Source organism: Zootoca vivipara, chromosome 2 (genome assembly GCF_963506605.1).
Source record: "Zootoca vivipara chromosome 2, rZooViv1.1, whole genome shotgun sequence".
In the NCBI taxonomy this organism is placed as follows: domain Eukaryota; kingdom Metazoa; phylum Chordata; class Lepidosauria; order Squamata; family Lacertidae; genus Zootoca; species Zootoca vivipara.
This window is the reverse complement of record NC_083277.1, coordinates 906,664-930,384: the sequence shown is the minus strand read 5'-3', so window position 1 is coordinate 930,384 and position 23,721 is coordinate 906,664. Positions and strand designations below refer to the sequence as shown.

At 46.0% G+C, this 23,721-nt stretch overlaps 1 protein-coding gene across 1 annotated transcript in view; it reads left to right on the top strand.

Moving 5' to 3' along the window:
- Positions 1–22,987, top strand: part of LOC118081212 (zinc finger protein 850-like) — a 42,630-nt gene extending 19,643 nt beyond the window's left edge. Inside the window, exons 5-11 of the mRNA XM_060272202.1 lie at positions 1,763–1,889; positions 3,322–4,940; positions 12,241–12,720; positions 12,903–12,984; positions 13,258–13,340; positions 13,611–13,737; positions 21,001–22,987. Coding sequence (XP_060128185.1) covers positions 1,763–1,889; positions 3,322–4,940; positions 12,241–12,720; positions 12,903–12,984; positions 13,258–13,340; positions 13,611–13,737; positions 21,001–21,977 — 3,495 coding nt within the window. The 3' untranslated portion in view covers positions 21,978–22,987. The remainder of the gene's footprint in view (positions 1–1,762; positions 1,890–3,321; positions 4,941–12,240; positions 12,721–12,902; positions 12,985–13,257; positions 13,341–13,610; positions 13,738–21,000) is intronic.
- The last annotated feature ends 734 nt before the right edge of the window (positions 22,988–23,721 follow it).

The window sequence follows — 23,721 nt, the reverse complement described above, 5'->3', positions numbered from 1 at the left end:
GGATACGGGTGCTGCCACGTGCCCTCTGTCTCTGAGCTCTTTGCTCTCCTACTTTTAAGGCTCACCGGGTTCTGGGAGATGGAGGGTCTGGAATGCTTTCTAGTGACAACGTGTCAGCCGGGTGTTCTGGCTCTCCCACGATTTCCCAACTTTCCCCCTCACCTGCCTCTGAGCTGTGACCCTCCCTCAAACCGCTGCTGTCAATCTATACTGTCTTCTTCTTTCTCCTCCCTGGAAGGGTCAGGCTTGGGAGACGTCTCCACCGTTCCTCCTCTGCCCCACTCCCTGACAAGGGGCGGGGTAAGCCAAGGTGACTCTCTGCTTCTATCAAAGCTGCGCATAACGGGGGGGCGGGGGGTGGGGAGCCATTGTTAGGCTGGCAGCAGTTGACCAGCAAGAATTATGGACAAGCTCCAATCCTTACCCCAGTACCACTGATTCTCTGCAAAATGCATTCCCAGTGACATTCCATTAGAAATACGAACACGAGGCAGTTGACAAACCATAGAAAACAGTGGCCACAATTCACCTAACCAGCCCCATCAATTGCGCAGCGGGGCTTTCCACACTCCCCCCCCCCCCGGGCTCTCAGGAGCTCCTGGAAGTTGGCTTTAGGGCATCAGGCGGTGCGACCGGGAGAGTTGAGAAGGGATCTTTCTGTCTCCCAAACGGGGATGCTTGAGCAGACAGAACGATTTGAAGAACACCATGTGGGGTTCCACCCATTTGCACAAAGATTAAGACCCATAATTGGAAGGTAAAAGAAGACGTCGTAACAAACTCCCGTAATTGAAATGTACAGCAATACAATCCCATCAAAACAAGACAGCAATTAACAGGCAGAAAACAATGTGTAGCAGATAATCCTAATAGGAGGTGTTGGTGCTGACCTTGAAAGCCCTAAGCGGCCTCGGTCCAGTATACCTGAAGGAGTGTCTCCACCTCCATTGTTCAGCCTGGACACTGAGATCCAGTGCCGAGGGCCTTCTGGCGGTTCCCTCACTGCGAGAAGCCAAGTTAGAGGGAACCAGGCAGAGGGCCTTCTCGGTGGTGGCGCCCGCCCTGTGGAACGCCCTCCCATCAGATGTCAAAGAGAGAGAAAACTACCAGACTTTTAGAAGACATCTGAAGGCAGCCCTGTTTAAAACATTAGAATCATAGAATCATAGAATTGGAAGAGACCACAAGGGCCATCCAGTCCAACCCCCTGCCAAGCAGGAAACACCACCAAAGCATTCTTGACATATGCCTGTCAAGCCTCTGCTTAAAGACCTCCAGAGAAGGAGACTCCATCACACTCCTTGGTAGCAAATTCCACTGCCGAACAGCTCTTACTGTCAGGGAGTTCTTCCTAATGTTTAGGTGGAATCTTCTTTCTTGAAGTTTGAATCCATTGCTCCGTGTCCGCTTCTCTGGAGCAGCAGAAAACAGTCTTTCTCCTGCATATGACATCCTTTCATATATTTGAACATGGCTATCATATCACCCCTTAACCTTCTCTTTCCTAAAGCTTCCCTAAACAGGGCTGCCTTCAGATGTCTCCTAAAAGTCTGGTAGTTGTTTATCTCTTTGACATCTGATGGGAGGGCGTTCCACAGGGTGAGTGCCACCACCGAGAAGGCCCTCTGCCTGGTTCCCTATAACTTGGCTTCTCGCAGCACGTTTGTTGGAAGCTGCCCAGAGTGGCTGGGGAAACCCAGCCAGATGGGCGGGGTATAAATAATAAATTTGTATTTATTTATTTATTTATTTATTATTCCAGGGTCTGGTGAGCTTTGAAGATGTCGCTGTTCGTTTCACAGACGAGGAATGGGCGTTGCTGGATCCTGACCAGAGAGCTCTGCATATGGAGGTCATGGAGGAGAATTATAGGATCGTGGACTCTCTCGGTAGGGCTCCCTTCTGGATCATGAGATCAGTTTTGAAATTCAATCCAGATCTCAATATGATGAGCCTCCACTATTGGGATGGCGTAGAGCCCAACAGCGCCACCTACAGCACCTGGGGTTCTAATACACTCAGCGCTCACCTTGAATGGAGGGCTATTGACTTTTTTCTCTTCTCCAGTTATGCCGCTTTAAACAAAGATGAGGCTGGTTTGAAGTCCCCAGGCCTTTTAGAATGTAGATTTCAGAGTCATTAGGGAAGTTGAAGTAACTTCTGCCAGGTTTTTTGTTGTTGCTTCTGTTAGGTTTTGGTTGACCAGAGAGACAACTGACAATGATTGGGCCAAACAAAACCCCTCCCAGAAGAGAGCCAGGCTTTTGGAATCTCAGGTTCTCATATATATGTGTCAGTTAATACCAGTCAACAAAGGCAAGTGACAACTATAGTAAAGCCCCACATCTAACTCCCTTCCGTCCGTTCTCTTTCACCAGCATTCAATCGCATTGTTCTAGAATTACAGACTCTTGTCTCTTGAGTTGACTTCTGTCCACCACCTCAATTTGAGTCATTCTTTTATTTCCTTAACTGCCTTCTTTAGATGTTTTTCATTTCTTGGTATTAACTTATTTAATTATAATAACTCTTTTGTCTTTTGCAAAAATTAATCATAACGTTGTTGTTTAGTCGTTTAGTCGTTTAGCTATTGTAAGTCTTCTTTGATTCTTTTTTCTCTAGTCATTTTACCTAACTCTAATGAGGGTCCTCCATTCAGATCTCAGTATTATAATCCAGGCATGTCCAACAGGTAGATCGTGATCTACTGGTAGATCACTGATAGATCATTGGCTGAAGAACTGTGGCTCCCCTAAAAAAAGCTCAACATTTTACCTCCTCCCTGAAAAAACTCAACAACTTTGATCCAAACCCCAAAAAGGGTTTTAAACGTCACTTTTTAAACTGTGAGTCGATCGCAGTCTCTTGGGAGTTGGCCACCCCATAATCTAACATTTTATCCTCAGATAATCTAGGGTTCGCATATATTATCACTCCTCTTTTTTATCCTGTCTGATGAGATAAATGCTGAACCCAGTTTTTTATTTATTAAGACTCTTACGTTTTCTGGCAACGTGTGTTTCTTGCAAACAAATAACGTCCCTTCCCCCCCCCCCCCCCAATTAATATGTGCTCTATTTTGTTTCTTTTCATCTTACTGTTCAATCCATTTACAGTCCCAGAAATATATTTTACATCCATCATTTAATTGTAATTTCTTTCAATATTTCTTTCAATAAACAAATATACCAAAAAATGAATGCAAAGAAAAAAGGCAGATACATTCCTAAACAGTGAAACCTTAACCTTAGGTTCTATTCTCTAGTCCTCTTGATCACCTGTTGAGTCTACTCTTTCCTCCCCCTTGTCTTTCTGTTGTAGGTGGTGATGAATTGGAAAGGGAGATTGACAATATCTCCACAGTGGATGAGCCATATACATATATGGAATATGGAGAGAACTTCAGCCAGAGCTCCTTCTCTGCTTCCCATGACATAAATCCCATTGGGTTTCTCTATCAATACCAGGAATGCATAAATAGCTTCATTTGGCGGGATAATCTCTCGTCACATGACAGAACGCACAAGGGGGAGAAACCATATCTGTGCTTGACATGCGGGAAGAGCTTCAGCCGAAAGGACCACCTTGTTTCCCACGAAAAAATTCATACAGGGGAGAGGCCCTATCAGTGCTTAGAATGTGGGAGGAGCTTCATTCGTAGTTCCGCTCTCACTTCCCATCAGAGAATTCATACTGGGGAGAAACCCTATCAGTGCTTGGAATGTGGGAAAAACTTCAGTTGGAAGGAAAGTCTCACTTCCCATCAAAGAATTCATACGGGCCACAAACCGTATCAGTGCTTGGAATGTGGAAAGTGCTTCCGCCAGAGGGGTGATCTCACCTCCCACCAGAGAATTCATACAGGGCAGAAACCATTTCACTGCCAAGAGTGCGGAAAGAGCTTCACACAGAGCACCAGTCTCATGCTCCATCAAAGAACTCATACAGGGGAGAAACCGTACCCGTGCTTGGAATGCGGAAAGAGCTTCAGTCGGAAGGATCAACTCACTTCCCATCAGAGAATTCATACAGGGGAGAAACCGTACCAGTGCTTGGACTGTGGAAAGAACTTCAGTCGGAGGGTGAATCTCACTTCTCATCAGAGAACTCACACAGGACAGAAGCCATTTCCGTGCTTGGAATGCGGAAAGAGCTTCAGTCAGAGGGTGAATCTTGCTTCCCATCAGAGAATTCACAGAGGGGAGAAACCATTTCAATGCCCAGAGTGTGGAAAGAGCTTCACACAGAGCACTAGTCTCATGCTCCATCTAAGAATTCACACAGGGGAGAAACCGTACCAGTGCTTGGAATGCGGAAAGAGCTTCCGTCAGAGCACCTGCCTCACTTCCCATCAGAGAATTCACACAGGGGAGAAACCATTTCCATGTCAAGAGTGCGGAAAGAGCTTCAAACAGAGCACAGGTCTCATTCTCCATCAGATAACTCACACAGGGGAGAAACCGTACGAGTGCTTGGAGTGTGGGAAGAGTTTCACTCGGAACAACCAACTCACTGCCCATCAAAGAATTCATACAGGCGAGAAACCCTATCAGTGCTTGGAATGTGGGAAGAGCTTCCGCGACAGGAGCAATCTAACTACCCACCAACGAATTCACAGCGGGGAGAAACCGTTTCAATGCCTAGTTTGTGAAAAGAGCTTCGCACAGAGTACCGGCCTCCAGCTGCATCAAAGAATTCATACAGGGCAGAAACCCTATCAGTGCTTGGAATGTGGGAAGAGCTTCAGTCAGAGCACACACCTGACTTCCCACCAGAGGATTCATACTGGGCACAAACCATTTCAGTGCTTCGAATGTGGGAAGAGCTTCAGTCGGAAGGAGAGCCTCAGTTTACATGAAGGCACTCACACGGGGAGCAACCCGTTGAGTGCCGGAGATGTGGAAACGGCTTCGATTTCAAGCGGAGTCTCACTCTCCTTTTAAAAATTCATACTGGGGAAGGATATCGGTGCTTGAAACTTCTGCTAAGATGGGGGGGGGGGAGAGAACAGAAAGCAGAAAAACATGGTTGGCGTATCTCAATAAAGGCCTCTCATGATAAGGACATCTCCCTCTTCTGGAGTACAACATCAGGCCTCCTGGAGAATGCTTGCAATGTTCCAGTGTGTACTATCAGACCCAATGAATGGATCCAATCTTGTCATTCACTCTATCATGGGCAGGATGATGAGGTCAACCAAATGCCAGAATCTTTGGGAAACTTTTCCATACTGGCCTCCAGTATTGAGGTCAAGTACCTTGCTTCACAGTTAAATAATAATAAAGCACCCGGCATAGACTATTTGCCCCCAGAACTGTTGAAATCTAACATCGCCTGGTGGGCCTCCCTGCTGGTGGTAATATTCTCATTTATCGATTCATCCGGGTTATTTCCTGAAGTTTGGGCCACAGCTGCAGTAATCCCTTTACTCTAAAAAGGGCCTTCCGGCTAGTTATGGACCAATTAGTTTGCTACCTGTAATTAGCAGATTATCTGCAAAGCATCTTTACAATAAGCTAGTTGATTGGATAACCTGATGGAGCAGGAATTAGATCAGGCACATCCACTATAGACCATTGCTTTGTACTTGCCCAATTTATAGATAAGTATGTTAAGAAACTAGGCGGTGTGCTATGTACGGCTTTCATTGGTCTGAAAGCCGCATTCGAGTCAATCTCTCGAAGAAGACTGTGGGATGAGCGGAACTCTTCAAGTATAGATAAAAGATTATTGTTATTGTATAAAAACGCTGTGCCGAAAGTGCGTTGCTCTACAAATGAGCAGCTCGCAGGATCCGTACCAGCCACAAAGGGAGTTAAGAGCATTGTTTAATTTATATATTTAATTTATATATAAATGATATTGTCCAGGGTTTAACATCTCCAGATTACCAATGGCCACAAAAGCCATTTCTATATTACTATACGCAAATGATGTGGTACTTCTATCTCAAGCAAAAGTGGGCCTAAGAATGGATGAGGGCATTCTCAGGATACTGCCGAAGAGAACAGCTGGCTGTGAATTACAAGAAAACTAAAGTCATGGTGTCTTCAAGAAACTATAGGGCCCATAGATGGTATCTTGAGAATCAGTTGATTGAACAAGTTAAAGTCTTTAAACATTTCTGCCTTGTTTTTCGGTCAACAGGGTCATGGAGAGCGCACCAGAAATGTGCAAAGGAAAAAGTGTCTTGAAGCGCCAAAAAAATTATGTAATGCTTTTTTTTTCCATACAAAAGGTGGCAATCACACACCACCAGCCCTTGAAGTGTTTAAAGCTAAACCCCTAGCACAGTTATTATACGGGGCTCAGATTTATAGAAGCTGTTCAGTCTAAGTTCCTAAGGCAATTTCCCCCCTGTGCCATCCTGTGTTCCAAATGCTTCATTGCGCTTGGAGGCTAATCTTCTCTGTCGAATTACAGATTTGGCATAGGGCATTCAATTATTGGCTTTGGCTAAATTTAAACCCCAGCGATCTACTACCCTTAGTATCGCAAGATTGTCCTGAGAGCGCTAGGACTAAAGTTGTCAACCAAAATCACCACAACAGTTATTAGCACTGGGCTTCAGTAAAGCAAATAATTTAATTATTGTTGTTGTTGTTTAGTCGTGTCCGACTCTTCGTGACCCCATAGACAGGGCCTATATGATACTGATTGACAGAATAATTTGGCCACAATAAGGAGATTTTGTCCATGGTATGGTTTTTCTTCACCTGGTCATTTTAAGACGTTTGCAAAAATTAACAATTCCAAAATATAGATGCGCTTTCACCTATGCAAAATTAAATATACTGCTTTCAGCTGTACTCGATCTATTTCAAAAAATTCCACTGGAAAAAATAGTGGTGTCCCTTGTTGAGAGGGCACTACTGAATCAGTAGTTTGTGTGCTTCTGGCTTGCATTCTTTGTAAAGATTTGAGGAGTGAGGTTATTGCCCCTCTATTATTGTCTATGACAGGTCACTCGACCATCCATACTGTGTCCTTTCTTCCAGCAGATCAAGATAACCAGTTGGCAGCAAAAATTGCATTATTATTTTTTAGCAGGAGCAATTAGAATAAGATCTATTATTTGATTATTGATGTAAGCTTCCAGAATGCATTTTGTGTAGTTAAGTTTTTACCTTTAGCTCTAGTCCACTGTATTGTATTTTAGTGCTTGAAATGTAGGAAAGGCTTTATTAAAGGAACAGTAGTCAATGTGGGGGGAACTGTGTCAGTGCTTGGAATGTGATAAGAAGGGAGAAGCCTGTCAGCGCATGGAATGTGGGCTTCAGTCAGAGGGTCAGTCTCACAGCCCATCAAGGAAATTACAGAGAGGAGAAAAAGCTTTATATTCTTTATTGAAAGATCAGAAGTATATAATCAAACTACAAGAAAGAATATTCCACCTCAACATTAGGAAGAACTTCCTGACAGTAAGAGCTGCTCGGCAGTGGAATTTGCTGCCAAGGAGTGTGGTGGAGTCTCCTTCTTTGGAGGTCTTTAAGCAGCAGCTTGACAGGCATATGTCAAGAATGCTTTGATGGTGTTTCCTGCTCGGCAGGGGGTTGGACTGGATGGCCCTTGTGGTCTCTTCCAACTCTCTGATTCTATAATGACAGGTGCACACAGTGTTGTTGTTGTTGTTTAGTCGTTTAGTCGTGTCCGACTCTTTGTGACCCCATGGACCATAGCACGCCAGGCACTCCTGTCTTCCACTGCTTCCTGCAGTTTGGTCAAACTCATGTTTGTAGCTTCGAGAACACTGTCCAACCATCTCGTCCTCTGTCGTCCCCTTCTCCTAGTGCCCTCCATCTTTCCCAACATCAAGGTCTTTTCCAAGGATTCTTCTCTTCTCATGAGGTGGCCAAAGTATTGGAGCCTCAGCTTCACGATCTGTCCTTCCAGTGAGCACTCAGGGCTGATTTCCTTCAGAATGGAGCGGTTTGATCTTCTTGCAGTCCATGGGACTCTCAAGAGTCTCCTCCAGCACCATAATTCAAAAGCATCAATTCTTCGGCGATCAGCCTTCTTTATGGTCCAGCTCTCACTTCCATACATCACTACTGGGAAAACCATAGCTTTAACTATACGGACCTTTGTCGGCAAGGTGATGTCTCTGCTTTTTTAAAGATGCTGTCTAGGTTTGTCATTGCTTTTCAGCCAAGAAGCTGGTGTCTTTTAATTTCATGACTGCTGTCACCATCTGCAGTGATAAGGAGCCCAATAAAGTAAAATCTCTCACTGCCTCCATTTCTTCCCCTTCTATTTGCCAGGAGGTGATGGGACCAGTGGCCATGATCTTGGTTTTGTTGTTGTTGAGCTTCAGACCATATTTTGCACTCTCCTCTTTCACCCTCATTAAAAGGTTCTTTAATTCCTCCTCACTTTCTGCCATCAAGGTTGTGTCATCAGCATATCTGAGGTTGTTGATATTTCTTCCGGCAATCTTAATTCCGGCTTGGGATTCAGCTAGTCCAGCCTTTCGCATGATGAATTCTGCATATAAGTTAAATAAGCAGGGAGACAATATACAACCTTGTCGTACTCCTTTCCCAATTTTGAACCAATCAGTTGTTCCATATCCAGTTCTAACTGTAGCTTCTTGTCCCACATAGAGATTTCTCAGGAGACAGATGAGGTGATCAGGCACTCCCATTTCTTTAAGAACTTGCCATAGTTTGCTGTGGTCGACATAGTCAAAGGCTTTTGCATAGTCAATGAAGCAGAAGTAGACGTTTTTCTGGAACTCTCTAGCTTTCTCCATAATCCAGCGCATGTTTGCTATTTGGTCTCTGGTTCCTCTGCCCTTTCGAAATCCAGCTTGCACTTCTGGGAGTTCTCGGTCCACATACTGCCTAAGCCTGCCTTGTAGAATTTTAAGCATAACCTTGCTAGCGTGTGAAATGAGCGCAATTGTGCGGTAGTTGGAGCATTCTTTGGCACTGCCCTTCTTTGGAATTGGGATGTAGACTGATCTTCTCCAATCCTCTGGCCATTGCTGAGTTTTCCAAACTTGCTGGCATATTGGGTGTAGCACCTCAACAGCATCATCTTTTAAAATTTTAAATAGTTCAGCTGGAATATCATCACTTCCACTGGCCTTGTTATTAGCAGTGCTTTCTAAGGCCCATTTGACTTCACTTTCCAGGATGTCTGCCTCAAGGTGCACACAGTAAGACACACAAAAATGAAAAGAAATAATACCCATGTAGAAAACAAAACAGAATAACAAAGAAAGTATAAATTACAAAAGAAATGTAGTTAACCAGTCCTTGATATGGTTCCAGATATCATTGTTCCATCGGAAGTCTACATTTGTACACAACTTGTTCACATGTTGCGAGTTTGTATATATCTTCAATCCAATTGTGGAAGAGAGACTCATTTTTATTTTTCCAGTTCATCTATACCTGTCCTTGTGCCGTAGTATGGGTGCAGAGAGTTTGTTCGTATTGTCCCTTAGTTAGATTCCATGTTTTGGGAATATAATTGAAAAGGATGTTTTCCTCTGCAAATCTAGGGTTATTCCGTACAGTTGTGTTGATCATCTCTATTACCTTCTATCGAAACTTTATCAATGTACGTCATTTTTCAAACCTGTGTTTCAGAGAAGCATTATCCCTGTTTCATCTCCAGCACCTAGATGTCTTAGATAGTCCTTTCACAAATAAGTGCAATGGAATCCAGTAAGCTCAAAATATTATTTTTTCTTTCATGTGTCTTAATTTGAAGTCCAGAGATAAAACAGTTTCCCATTATTTGGTCAAGATTTCATTTCTCCTTTATGAACTGTGTATTAAACTGGTTTGCTATAATAAACATTTATACAAGGTAATAGAGGGTCTTCTTTTGTAGCATAAAACAGCTGATTTAATACCTCTGGGGTCTCTGAGGCTGTAAAAGCTGCTGGTCTGTAAAGAGGCATTCAGTGGATTTGTAACTGGCTGGCTGACCGAACCCAAAAGGTGCTCATCAATGGCTCCTCCTCATCCTGGAGAGTAGTGACTAGTGGGGTGCCACAGGGTTCTGTCTTGGGCCCAGTCTTATTCAACATCTTTATCAATGACTTGGATGATGGGCTTGAGGGCATCCTGAGTAAGTTTACAGATGACACCAAATTGGGAGGGGTGGCTAACACCCCAGAGGACAGGATCACACTTCAAAATGACCTTAACAGATTAGACAACTGGGCCAAAGCAAACAAGAAGAATTTTAACAGGGAGAAATGTAAGGTACTACACTTGGGCAAAAAAAATGAAAGGCACAAATACAGGATGGGAGACACCTGGCTTGAGAGCAGTACATGTGAAAAGGATCTAGGAGTCTTGGTAGACCACAGACTTGACATGAGTCAACAGTGTGATGCAGCAGCTAAAAAAGCCAATGCAATTCTGGGCTGCATCAATTCTGGGCTGCATCAATAGGAGTATTTGCTTCTCTCTGATGGCTCCTCCATCACAATGGGGTTTATTCGATGCTGCGCTTTCTCCCTGACCCAAAGACCCCTCCCCAAGGGGGCAAGCAGTGCCTGGACCCAAATGGTGAGCAGAGAGGAAGGGGGCAGGACTCTAGTCTGCTCCCTGACTTGGGGGTCACCGCATGCTACTCCCCGCAGCCCTGCGATTCTCCCTTCTCCCAATGCACCCCAGGGGGATGAGAGAGGAGGTTCCCAGGTGGGGCCCCCAGGCAGCTCTGGCACAGGAGAGCGGCAGCAGGGACTGGGGTGTGTGTCTTTTGCTCTGGATGATGCCCCCCTCTCCCTTCCCTCTCCTCTCTGCCTCTGCGTCTCCCTCCAGACCCAAGGCGACCTGGAAGAAAACAAGGAGGACATGGGGAAGCGAGATTTCTGCAAAGGTTGGGGGTCCGTCCGTCAGGGATGCTTGAGCTGAGATTCCTCTGCCTGGCGGGGTGGACTAGATGACCCTCGGGTTCCCTTCCAGACTCTCCTACGCTCTGCTTCTAGTGAGGGGTCCCCTTCTTCTTCTATGGGGGGGGGCTGAAGAGGGTCTCCCAAATGGAGCATCTCTTGGGGGGATGCACGTGGTTCCTCCTCCCGAGGGGGAGAGAGTGGTGCTCCGCTTGTGCTTGGCTTGCCAAGGGTTAAAAGGAAAAGAGCTGGATTGCTAGAGAGGACAGAAAGTGGAGGTGCGGGGGGGGGGGTCCTCCCTTGCCCAGGCCCCTCCCTCGCCAGTCCCTCCCCCCCCCCCTCTCTCTCTCTCCAGAGCTGCTTAGGGGTGAGTCTGGCCTCCCTTTCCCTCCGGGTGCAATGGGGAGGTGGGGGGTCCCAGGATTGCCTGCAGGGGGGGGAGGGTGCCGGGGGGGCCTGGTCAGAGCATGCATGGGGCACCCCCCCAATCTGGGTGCAGACCATCCAGGGAGGGGGGCAGGGCTCTCCCTGCTCGGCACCCGGGCATCGCTTGGCCCGTTGGGGACGGAGGGGGTCTTGGGGGGGGGGGGAGGCTGCAGATGAAGCCCTGGGCCAGGGGTCAGCAAACTCTTTCAGCAGGGGGCCGCTCCATTGTCCCTCAGACCTTGTGGGGGACCGGACTATATTTTTTTTGGGGGGGAAATATGAATGAATTCCTCTGCCCCACAGAGATGCATTATAAATAAAAGGACACATTCTACTCATGTAAAAACATGCTGATTCCCGGACCGTCTGCGGGTCGGATTGAGAAGGCGACTGGGCCGCATCTGGGCCCCGGGCCTTCGTTTGGGGACCCCTGCCCTGGGCTCTCCATAAATAGTTGAGGAGGGAGAGTATTCCTCCTCGTCATGAGGTTTCATATAGATGTTGAACAGCCCCACATTGAAGGCTCTCCAGGGTGAGAAGCCCCCCCCCCCCAGCAACCCCCTCTGGGAATGCCCATCCCAGTAGGACCAGGACCAGCGCAAAGGGGAGTCACCCACCCCTAACTGGGGCAGAGAGGTTGAGGGGAATAAACAAGGCCATGTTTCCCATTATGTGTCTCTCTGGACAGAGGTCATCATACAGGGCGATCTGTAGGTTTCAAGGGAATCGGTTTCCTCTAGGAGCAGCACCTGCATCTGGTCCGTGACCCCCCCCCCCAAAAAAAAACCCAGAATCTTGCTCAGGAAAGGGGGATTAACGGCTGGCCATTAGTTAGTTCGGTTTTCTGAGCATGAAGGCTTGTTCAATGAATGTTTTACTTCTCCTGATGGTGTTTCAATTTTACAACAGAGCAACACATTTGCTTTTATAGGATTTGCTGGCATCTCTGATTCGCACAGACAGAACCTGGCAGAAGACCAAGGGATTCCCTCCGATCTCTTGGAGGCTTCCTGAGAGCCCAGATGGAGGAGCAAGACTCAGCTGGCCCTGAAGTGGGAAGAGACCATGATATGCAAACTGGAATAAGTGGGGGATTCTGGGAAAACTCCATGCAAAGGATCCTGGGTGAGGAAGACACTCTTTGCTCCGATGTGCAGAGCCAACAGTTCAGGCAGTTCTGCTACCAGGAGGCCGACGGACCCCGAGAAGTTTGCAGCCGACTCTACCGCCTTTTCCGTCAGTGGCTGAAGCCAGAAAGGCACACGAAAGCTGAGATGCTGGACCTGGTGATCTTGGAGCAGTTCCTGGCTGTCCTTCCCCCAGAGATGGAGAGCTGGGTGAGGGAATGTGGAGCAGAGACCAGTTCCCAGGCAGTGGCCCTGGCTGAAGGTTTCCTCCTGAGTCAGGCAGAGGAGAGGGAGCAGGAAGAGAGAAAGCAGGTGAGAGAGACTTTCCTCTGGAAACTCCCAAGGACTTCCAAACAAGAGGGAGAGTATCCCAAAATGCGGTACTAATGTCCCATCCCTTTATAAATAGGATCCATGGAATGAGATCTGATACCCCTCAAGTTGTTGTTTTCTAATCCCTCATTCTCTGTTTTGAATCCGTGTTGCTCTTTCAGGGAAAGAATCTGCTTGTGGAAATGGGCCCCGATTCCTCTGAGGCAGAGAGGACTCTGTTGGACACCAGAGAGAGATCACTGGGTAAGGAAGAAGGAGCTTTTCCTCTGTAATATTTAGTGCATTTTGGAACTAATAATTGGGTTCTTTTCATGTTTTGATGGGAGACATATGGAAACAAGAGCCCAGAGGAACAGAGACAGTATTTTTACACAAATAAAATATGGGTTAAAGTGTTGAAACGTGTTTGGCAGGTGAGACTTTTTTTCTGAGGCTCGTCTGTAGTTCAAGATGCACAGCTGAACCGCAGAGAGAATCATATGTTCTGGGTTTCCCACTTCCCTTTGTCTCTTGCAGGTGAGGGAACAATGGCATCAAGACCTCCTCCTCCCTCTTTTCATGGTGGCGAAGGGGAAGCAGCGGCTGTGGAACCAGATCAGGTAGGGGGATGGGAACATGTGGGGAAAGAGGCTGAGGGGTGGGGCAGCCAGTTTGCCTTTGAGCCGAACAAATCTCTCTCCTTTCCTTGGCTTCTGTCAAAGTGGCTCCTCACAAAGGCTGAAATGGCGCTAGAATTATTTATCAGAGTTTGCTACTTTCTTCATATATTTAATACTTAATGCTAATATAAACTTCTAAGCTAAGCTTGCCATATTTCAGGTGAGATCATCTTTATGTTGTCTAAGAGGACATTTCCCTCTTTCTTTTAGGGTCCAGTGTGCTTTGAAGATGTTGCCATTCGTTTCTCAGACGAGGAACGGGTGTTGCTGGATCCTGACCAGAGAGCTCTGCATAAGGAAGTCATGGAGGAGAATCGTGGGATCCTGGACTCTCTCGGTAAGGCTTCCTGCTGGATCACAATATCTGTTTTGAAATTCCATGCATAGCTCTATGTGATGAACCACCAATATTTTGATGGAGCTCAGCAAGTGTCTGGAATTCTAACATCCCCACCGTGAACCCCAAATGGAGGGATATCAACTGTTTTCTCTTTGAATATTCTTCTTCCACTTATGCCTTTTTAAACAATGACCAGGCTGGTCTGAACTAACCAGGCCTTCTTAAATGTCGGCTTCACAGTGTGGTATTTATATGCACAGAAGTTGTCCCGGGTCGGTTGACTCTTTTATAAATTATTTGACTCACAATATTACAAATTATCATTATCTATTAACATTTAACCCTCCACAAAATAGTTAACATTTCTCATACCACGAAAGAATGTTACATTGTGACACACAGACGTGTTCCTTAGTCAGCAGTGTGATGCAGCAGCTCAAAAAGCCAATGCAATTCTGGGCTGCATCAATAAGAGTATAGCATCTAGATCAAGGGAAATAATAGTACCACTGTATTCTGCTCTGGTCAGCAAAAACAAGACCTGGAGCTGACTGTAACAACACAAGAGATGACTCTACACATGGATATCACCAAATGGGCAGCATAGAAATCAGATTGATTATATTCTCTGCAGCCAAAGATGGAGAAGCTCTATACAGTCAGCAAAAACAAGACCCGGAGCTGACTGTAACTCAGATCATCAGCTTATTATAGCAAAATTCAAGCTTAAACTGAAGAAAGTAGGAAAAACCACTGGGCCAGTAAGATACAATCTGAATCAAATCCCTTATGAATACACAGTGGAAGTGAGGAACAGGTTTAAGGATTTAGATTTGGTGGACAGAGTGCCTGAAGAACTATGGATGGAGGCTCGTAACATTATACAGCAACGAAAACCATCCCAAGGAAAAGGAAATGCAAGAAAGCAAAATGGCTGTCCAACGAGGCCTTAAAAATAGCGGGGGAAAGGAGGCAAGCAAAATTCAAGGGAGATAGGGAAAGATACAGGAATCTGAATGCAGATTTCCAAAAAATAGCAAGGAGAGACAAGAGGGCCTTCTTAAACAAGCAATGCAAATAAATAGAGGAAAACAACAGAATGGGGAAAACCAGAGATCTGTTCAAGAAAATTGGAGATATGAAAGGAACATTTCGTACAAAGATTACCATAATAAAGGACAAAAGTGGTAAGGACCTAACAGAAGCAGAAGACATCAAGAAGAGGTGGCAAGAATACACAGAGGAATTATACCAGAATATATGGAGGTCTCGTACACCCCAGGTAGTGTGGTTGCTGACCTTGAGCCAGAAATCTTGGAGAGTGAGGTCAAATGGGCCTTAGAAAGCACTGCTAATAACAAGGCCAGTGGAAGTGATGATATTCCAGCTGAACTATTTAAAATTTTAAAAGATGATGCTGTTAAGGTGCTACACCCAATATGCCAGCAAGTTTGGAAAACTCAGCAATGGCCAGAGGATTGGAGAAGATCAGTCTACATCCCAATTCCAAAGAAGGGCAGTGCCAAAGAATGCTCCAACTACCGCACAATTGCGCTCATTTCACACGCTAGCAAGGTTATGCTTAAAATTCTACAAGGCAGGCTTAGGCAGTATGTGGACCGAGAACTCCCAGAAGTGCAAGCTGGATTTCGAAAGGGCAGAGGAACCAGAGACCAAATAGCAAACATGCGCTGGATTATGGAGAAAGCTAGAGAGTTCCAGAAAAACGTCTACTTCTGCTTCATTGACTATGCAAAAGCCTTTGACTGTGTCGACCACAGCAAACTATGGCAAGTTCTTAAAGAAATGGGAGTGCCTGATCACCTCATCTGTCTCCTGAGAAATCTCTATGTGGGACAAGAAGCTACAGTTAAAACTAGATATGGAACAACTGATTGGTTCAAAATTGGGAAAGGAGTACGACAAGGTTGTATATTGTCTCCCTGCTTATTTAACTTATATGCAGAATTCATCATGCGAAAGGCTGGACTAGATGAATCCCAAGACGGAATTAAGATTGCCGGAATAAATATCAACAACCTCAGGTATGCAGATGACACAACCTTGATGGCAGAAAGTGAGGAGGAATTAAAGAACCTTTAATAATAATAGTTTGACCAAACTGCGGGAGGCAGTGGAAGACAGGAGTGCCTGACGTGCTATGGTCCATGGGGTCACGAAGAGTCGGACACGACTAAACGACTAAACAACAACAACAACAACAACAATAATAATAATAATAATTTATTATTTATACCCCGCCCATCTGGCTGGGTTTCCCCAGCCACTCTGGGCGGCTTCCAACAGGAAAATAAAACACAATAGTCTATTAAACATTAAAAGCCTCCCTGAACAGGGCTGCCTTCAGATGTCTTCTAAAAGTCTGGTAGTTGTTTTCCTCTTTGACATCTGTTGGGAGGGCAGGCGCCACCACCGAGAAGGCCCTCTGCCTAGTTCCCTGCAACTTGGCTTCTCGCAACGAGGGAACTGCCAGATGGCCCTCAGTGCTGGACCTCAGTGTCCGGGCAGAATGATGGAGGTGGAGACGCTCCTTCAGGTATACTTGACCGAGGCCATTTAGGGCTTGAAAGGTCAGCACCAACACTTTGAATTGTGCTCGGAAACGTACTGGGAGCCAATGTAGATATTTCAAGACCGGTGTTATGTGGTCTCGGCGGCCGCTCCCAGTCACCAGTCTAGCTGCCGCATTCTGGATTAGTTGTAGTTTCCGAGTCACCTTCAAGGGTAGCCCCACGTAGAGCGCATTGCAGTAGTCCAAGCGGGAGATAACTAGAGCATGCACCACTCTTACTCTTGCTGGACAGTCTGCAGGCAGGTAGGGTCTGAGCCTGCGTACCAGATGGAGCTGATAGACAGCTGCCCTGGACACAGAATTGACCTGTGCCTCCATGGACAACTGTGAGTCCAAAATGACTCCCAGGCTGCGCACCTGGTCCTTCAGGGGCACAGTTACCCCATTCAGAACCAGGGAATCCTCCACACCTGCCCGCCTCCTGTCCCCCACGATCAGTACTTCTGTCTTGTCAGGATTCAACCTCAATCTGTTAGCCGCCATCCATCCTCCAACCGCCTCCAGGCACTCACACAGGACCTTCACCGCCTTCACTGGTTCTGATTTGAAAGAGAGGTAGAGCTGGGTATCGTCCGCATACTGATGAACACCCAGCCCAAACCCCCTGATGATCTCTCCCAGCGGCTGCATGTAGATGTTAAAAAGCATGTGGGAGAGGACAGAACCCTGAGGCACCCCACAAGTGAGAGCCCAGGGGTCTGAACACTCATCCCCCACCACCACTTTCTGAACACAGCCCAGAAGGAAGGAGCGGAACCACTGTATGACAGTGCCCCCAGCTCCCAACCCCTCTAGACGGTCCAGAAGGATGTTATGGTCGATGGTGTCAAAAGCCGCTGAGAGATCCAGCAGGACTAGGAAAAAGCTCTCACCTTTATCTCTAGCCTGCCGGAGATCATCAACCAGTGCGACCAAGGCAGTTTCAGTCCCATGATGAGGCCTGAACCCTGACTGGAAGGGATCCAAATGGTCCGCTTCTTCCAGGCGTGCCTGGAGTTGTTCAGCAACCACTCGTTCAATCACCTTGCCCAAGAATGGAAGATTTGAGACTGGGTGATAGTTGGCCATATTAGCCGCATCTAAAGATGGGTTTTTTAAACAGCGGTTTAATGACTGCCTCTTTCAGCGGGGTTGGGAATACTCCCTCATAGAGGGAAGCATTTACCAGCACACTCCAGCACTCTCCCGCCCCGGCCCTGCTCCCACGGTGGAGTCTACCTCCCTCCGAATCTGAGCGACTTTATCTGCAAAAAACTTTGCAAAAGCATTGCAGGAGATATTGGGGTACCTATCAGGCCCCGATGACAAAGGTAGTTCGGCTAGATTGCGAACCACCTGGAACAGTCTCCTGCTGCTGTTTTCTGCAGATCGAATAGAAACAGTGAAGGAGGTCCTCTTCGCCGACACTATTGCCACTTGGTAGGCTCCAAGTTGAGCTCTAGCCCGTGTTCGGTCGGATACAGAATGAGTTTTCCGGCACCGGCGCTCTAGCCGTCTCAGCAACTGTTTCATCGCCCTCAGCTCTGGGGAAAACCACGGGGCTGTCCGGGCTCCATGCAATCGGAGAGGGCGCTTCGAAGCCAAACAGTCAATGGCCCCGGTTAACTCCACATTCCAGCGCGCCACTAGGGAATCAGCTGAGAGGCCATCAACATGGGATAAAACATCCCCTACCACTCTCTGGAAGCCAATTGGATCCATTAAGTGGCGGGGGCGGACCATCCGAATAGGTCCCACCTCCCTGCAGAGGGGAAGGGTCGCGGAGAAGTCCAGTTGCACCAGGTAGTGATCTGACCATGGCACTTCGTTAGTTTCACTTTTACTTAGTGTCAGATCACCAACATCCATAGAGGTAAACACCAGGTCCAAGGCATGTCCGCGGCTATGAGTTGGGCCAGGCTTATTCAGGGACAGCCCCATGGAGGCCATGCTTTCCACGAAGTCCCGAGCGGCTCCTTGTAAGGTCGTGTCGGCATGGATGTTAAAATCCCCTAAGACAACCAAACTAGGTGTCTCCAGGAGCACATCCGACACGACCTGAAGCAGCTCGGGCAGGGAATCCTTGGTGCAGTGGGGAGGTCGGTACACCAAAAGGAATCCTGTACTGCCCCTATTGCCCAACTTCCAGAACATGAACTCAGAAAACTCGGTCTTACCAATAGGACGCCTGGTGCAAACTAATGACTTCCTAAAAATCACTGTAACCCCCCGTCCCCGCCCAGATGGCCTGGGTTGCTGTGCATAAGAGAAACCTGGTGGACAAGCAGCGGCAAGGACAGGCCCATCTGCTTCATCCAACCAGGTCTCTGTCACACGAGCCAGGTCAAATCCTCCATCCACAATCAGGTCGTGGATGGCAGTGGTCTTGTAGATCATTGACCTGGCATTGCACAGCAGCACCTTCAGGTCATGTGGGTATCCCTTGCTGATTCCAGTATCCGTCCGGTCAGGACCAGACCCGGAGGCAGGGATAGTCTTCAGACAACGACTAGGCCTGCCTCCTCGGTAATGACATGGTCTGGTCTTAGCGTAACTCCTCCTCCTACCCATGATCACTGAGATCGGTTGTCCCCGTGTCGCCATACCTGTGGAACCTGCCCCAGCCATTTTATTGGCTGGGACCCACTCCCAGGCAGCCCTGACCCTTCCCCCAAAGAACAAATTAAAACCTATATAAAATACACAATAAAACACAATAAAACAATACTAACCAAGGAACAAAATTAGAGAAGTAACAAAATTAAAAAGTTCCCAAACCCAAGTAAATAGCCGAAACCCCCCCCCCAAAACAATGTGTTTAAAATGATAAAAAAAAAATTAAAACAGTTTTAAAAGAACTCTGCACAGTTCAGAGTCCTGGACAGCGACAGCGCTGTGGGCAACAGTCCCCAGCAGGCCAGCCAGGAGTCCTCCTGGGCAGCAGCAGCGGTGGAAGCAGCAGACCTATTTGAGGCCTGTCAGGCCCCGCCCTAGGCCAGGTGGTGAGAGGCAGGGACAGGACCTGCAGGCACTCACGCAGGGGAGTCCTCCTGAGCAGCCTTTTAATGAGGGTGGAAGAGGAGAGCGCAAAATATGGTCTGAAGCTCAACATCAAAAAAACCAAGATCATGGCCACTGGTCCCATCACCTCCTGGCAAATAGAAGGGGAAGAAATGGAGGCAGTGAGAGATTTTACTTTCTTGGGCTCCTTGATCACTGCAGATGGTGACAGCAGTCATGAAATTAAAAGGCGCCTGCTTCTTGGGAGAAAAGCAATGACAAACCTAGACAGCATCTTAAAAAGCAGAGACATCACCTTGTCGACAAAGGTCTGTATAGTTAAAGCTATGGTTTTCCCAGTAGTGATGTATGGAAGTGAGAGCTAGACCATAAAGAAGGCTGATCGCCGAAGAATTGATGCTTTTGAATTATGGTGCTGGAGGAGACTCGAGAGTCCCATGGACTGCAAGAAAATCAAGCCTATCCATTCTGAAGGAAATCAGCCCTGAGTGCTCACTGGAAGGACAGATCCTGAAGCTGAGGCTCCAATACTTTGGCCACCTCATGAGAAGAGAAGAATCCTTGGAAAAGACCCTGATGTTGGGAAAGATTGAGGGCACTAGGAGAAGGGGACGACAGAGGACAAGATGGTTGGACAGTGTTCTCGAAGCTACGAACATGAGTTTGACCAAACTGCGGGAGGCAGTGGAAGACAGGAGTGCCTGGCGTGCTCTGGTCCATGGGGTCACGAAGAGTCGGACACGACTAAACGACTAAACAACAACAACATTCTGCTCTGGTCAGACCTCACCTGTAATACTGTGTCCAGTTCTGGGCACGACAGTTCAAGAAGGATACTGACAAGCTGGAACGCGTCCAGAAGAGGGCAACCAAAATGGTGAAAGGCGTGGAAATGATGCCTTAGGAGGAACGGCTTAGGGAGCTGGGTATGTTTAGCCTGGAGAATAGAAGGTTAAGGGGTGATATGATAGCCATGCTCAAATATATAAAAGGATGTCAATGAAGCAGAAGTAGACACATACTGCCTAAGCCTGCCTTGTAGAATTCTAAGCATAGACTTGCTAGTGTGTGAAATGAGTGCAATTGTGCGGTAGTTGGAGCATTCTTTGGCACTGCCCTTCTTTGGGATTGGGATGTAGACTGATCTTCTCCAATCCTCTGGCCATTGCTGAGTTTTCCAAACTTGCTGGCATATTGGGTGTAGCACCTTAACAGCATCATCTTTTAAAATTTTAAATAGTTCAGCTGGAATATCATCACTTCCACTGGCCTTGTTATTAGCAGTGCTTTCTAAAGCCCATTTGACTTCACTCTCCAAGATGTCTGGCTCAAGGTCAGCAACCACACTACCTGGGGTGTACGAGACCTCCATATCTGGGTTTGAATACGTCAATTTTGTTTACAAAATATCCTAGAATATTGCTCCCTTTCTGTTCTTCATAATATTCTGCCAGCTTTAACTTTTCAATAAGACCAATGTCAGAGTTGGAGTGGATTTCATGATTGTGGCAAACAAAATCCGTCCTTGAAAAGAGCCAGACTTTTTGACCTCTGGTTCCCATAAATAGTTCCGTGAGATCTGGTCAACAAAGTCCGTGACCCATTCTTCAAAAATTGGGGACTCTGTTTCTTCCAGAGGATCTAATTAGTTTCTCTCTGTGTTGTAGGTGGTGATGAATTGGAAACGAATAATGGGGGAGACCATGAAAAAATCCACACAATGGAGAAGCCATATCAAGACTGGGAGTGTGGAGAGAGCTTCAGTCAGAGCTCCCATTCCCATCAAAGAAAGCAGAGTGGGAAGAAAGGCTATCAGTGCTCAGAATGTGGGAAGAGCTTCAGTCGGAAGAAGAGTCTCACTTCCCATCACAGAATTCATACAGGGGACAAACCCTATCAGTGCTTGGAATGTGGAAAGAGTTTCAGTCAGAGGGGAAAACTCACTTCCCATCAAAGAATTCATACAGGGGAGACACCCTATCAGTGCTTGGAATGTGGAAAGAGTTTCAGTCAGAGCCACAGTCTCACTTATCATCAAAGAACTCATACAGGGGAGAAACCCTATCAGTGCTTGCAATGTGGAAAGAGCTTCAGTCGGAAGGATAGTCTCACTTCCCATCACAGAATTCATACAGGGGAGAAACCCTATCAGTGCTTGGAATGTGGAAAGTGCTTCCGAGAGAGGGCGACTCTCGCTTCCCATCAAAGAATTCATACTGGGGAGAAACCCTATCAGTGCTTGGAATGTGGAAAGAGTTTCAGTCAGAGGGGAAAACTCACTTCCCATCAGAGAATTCATACAGGGGAGAAACCCTATCAGTGCTTGGAATGTGGAAAGAGATTCAGTCGGAAGGATAGTCTCACTACCCATCAAAGAATTCATACTGGGGAGAAACCCTATCAGTGCTTTGAATGTGGGAAGAGCTTCCGGGAGGGGACTAAGCTCTTTCCCCATCAAATAATTCTTACAGGGGAGAAACACTATCAATGCCTAGAATGTGGAAAGAGCTTCAATCACAAGCGGAATCTCACTTCACATCAAAAAATGTCGCCATCTGCCTTCCCTTCACAGTGCCGAAGGAGCCGGGATTGGCCCAATCAGCGTGGCACGGCAAGGCCTCCTTCAAATCTCGCCGATCAATGAGGTGTTGGGGGAGTGTCATTGCAATAGTTGTATAGGATTATTATGTGGGGAGACTTTGATTAGTATGTGGGCAAGGATTGGAAGAATGTTCTTGTCATTCAGCAACCTAGCACCAGATCTAAACCAGTAAAGCCAGATATTACAAGTTCCATTTCTTTCTTTCTTTATAAATTTTATTTATACTGAAATAGAGATACAAGAAATGAAAACAAAGATCTTAGCACTGGAAAACATCAAAAAAAAAAAAAACAAAGAAAAGAAAGAAATAAAGAAAGAGAATTTTTTTCCGGAATATACCAGAAACAGAGAACGAAGATGTAGAAAAACGGGTAGTGGAAGAGTTGGCAAAATGGTTGGAGGTGGAACTAGAGGGAATAGAGGAAAGAATGGAGAAGGCCTTTAGGGTGAATTCAAGGAAAGCCAAAGCGAACAACTGGCCTGGGGACTGCTTAGTGACGTTTACCACTAGTTGGCTGGTGGAAAAGATATTACAAACAATAGGAAAAAAGAAATTGAAGATAGAAGGAGTAGAGACAGTCATATTAAAAGAGATTCCACCAAGACTGATCCGAAAGAGACAAAAATACAATTTTTAAACAAACACATTCAAAATGGGGAAAAAACGCCTTTTGGTGGGAGTATCCAGAAGGCTTATCCTTATTTTATAAAGGGAAACGAAGGAAGTTTGAAAATGTGGGAGAGGCAGATCTGTTTTGGAGGAAGTATTGGCAGGAACTGGGGGGGTGAAAAAGTCAGACCAATAGAAGAAGAGGAGAACGATGAGAGCACGGAAGAAGAAGAGGAGAAGAAAGAAGATGATGACGAAGAAGAGACATAGAGTTCTAACTTTTGTTTGTGTAAAATGAACTGTTAATAAAATCGCAAAGGGGAAAGGAATTAAATGTATATCGCTTCTAAAGAAATAGAATAGAGAAAGAGTTCTCCCCTGAAAAAAAGCTTCAATTATTATAATTTTTCTAACTTTTGTTGGGAATTTTTGTTTTTTGTTTTTTCTATTGTGGTGGATTTTTAAAACCTTTCTAAATAAAGTGCTAATAAAACAAAATGAAATGAAATTGAAAATTATATTGTGGAATGCAAATGGTTTTAATAAAAAAAAAAGAGAAATAAGATGGGGCATATATTTAAAAAATCAAATGGGGATATAATTTGCTTACAGGAAACTCATATTAATAAAAAACATGAAAGAATATTAGAAAATAGTAAATTAGGGAAGGAATTCATAGCGGCAGGTGAGAAAAAGAAGAGAGGAGTGGTGGTTTATGTAAAAGAAAAATAGGAGCCATAACTACCGTAGTATGGAGAGACAAAGAAGGGAGAATAGTGATGGTGGAAATAAAAGTGGAAGGAGAACAGTGGATATTAGTAGGGATATATGCACCAAATGGGAGTAAAACCGGTTTCCTTAAAAAAAAAGAGAGATAGGAAAGGCGCCAGATAAATTCACTGGCCAGCAGCCATTTCCCTCTCTTGGACCACACACTTCAAGGAAGCAACAGCTGCGAGAGAAATGAAATGGAGTCTCACTTCCTATAAGTGATATACTACTTTTATCTAAGCCAGTCTACCTCTTGAGTTGAGCTGTATCTCAGGATGATTGTAAGTAAACCTTTGACAAGGTGCCTCATGATATTCTTGTAAAGAAGCTGTAAAATGCGGGCTAGACAATGCTACTACCATTCAGTGGATTTGTAACTGGCTGGCTGACCGAACCCAAAGGGTG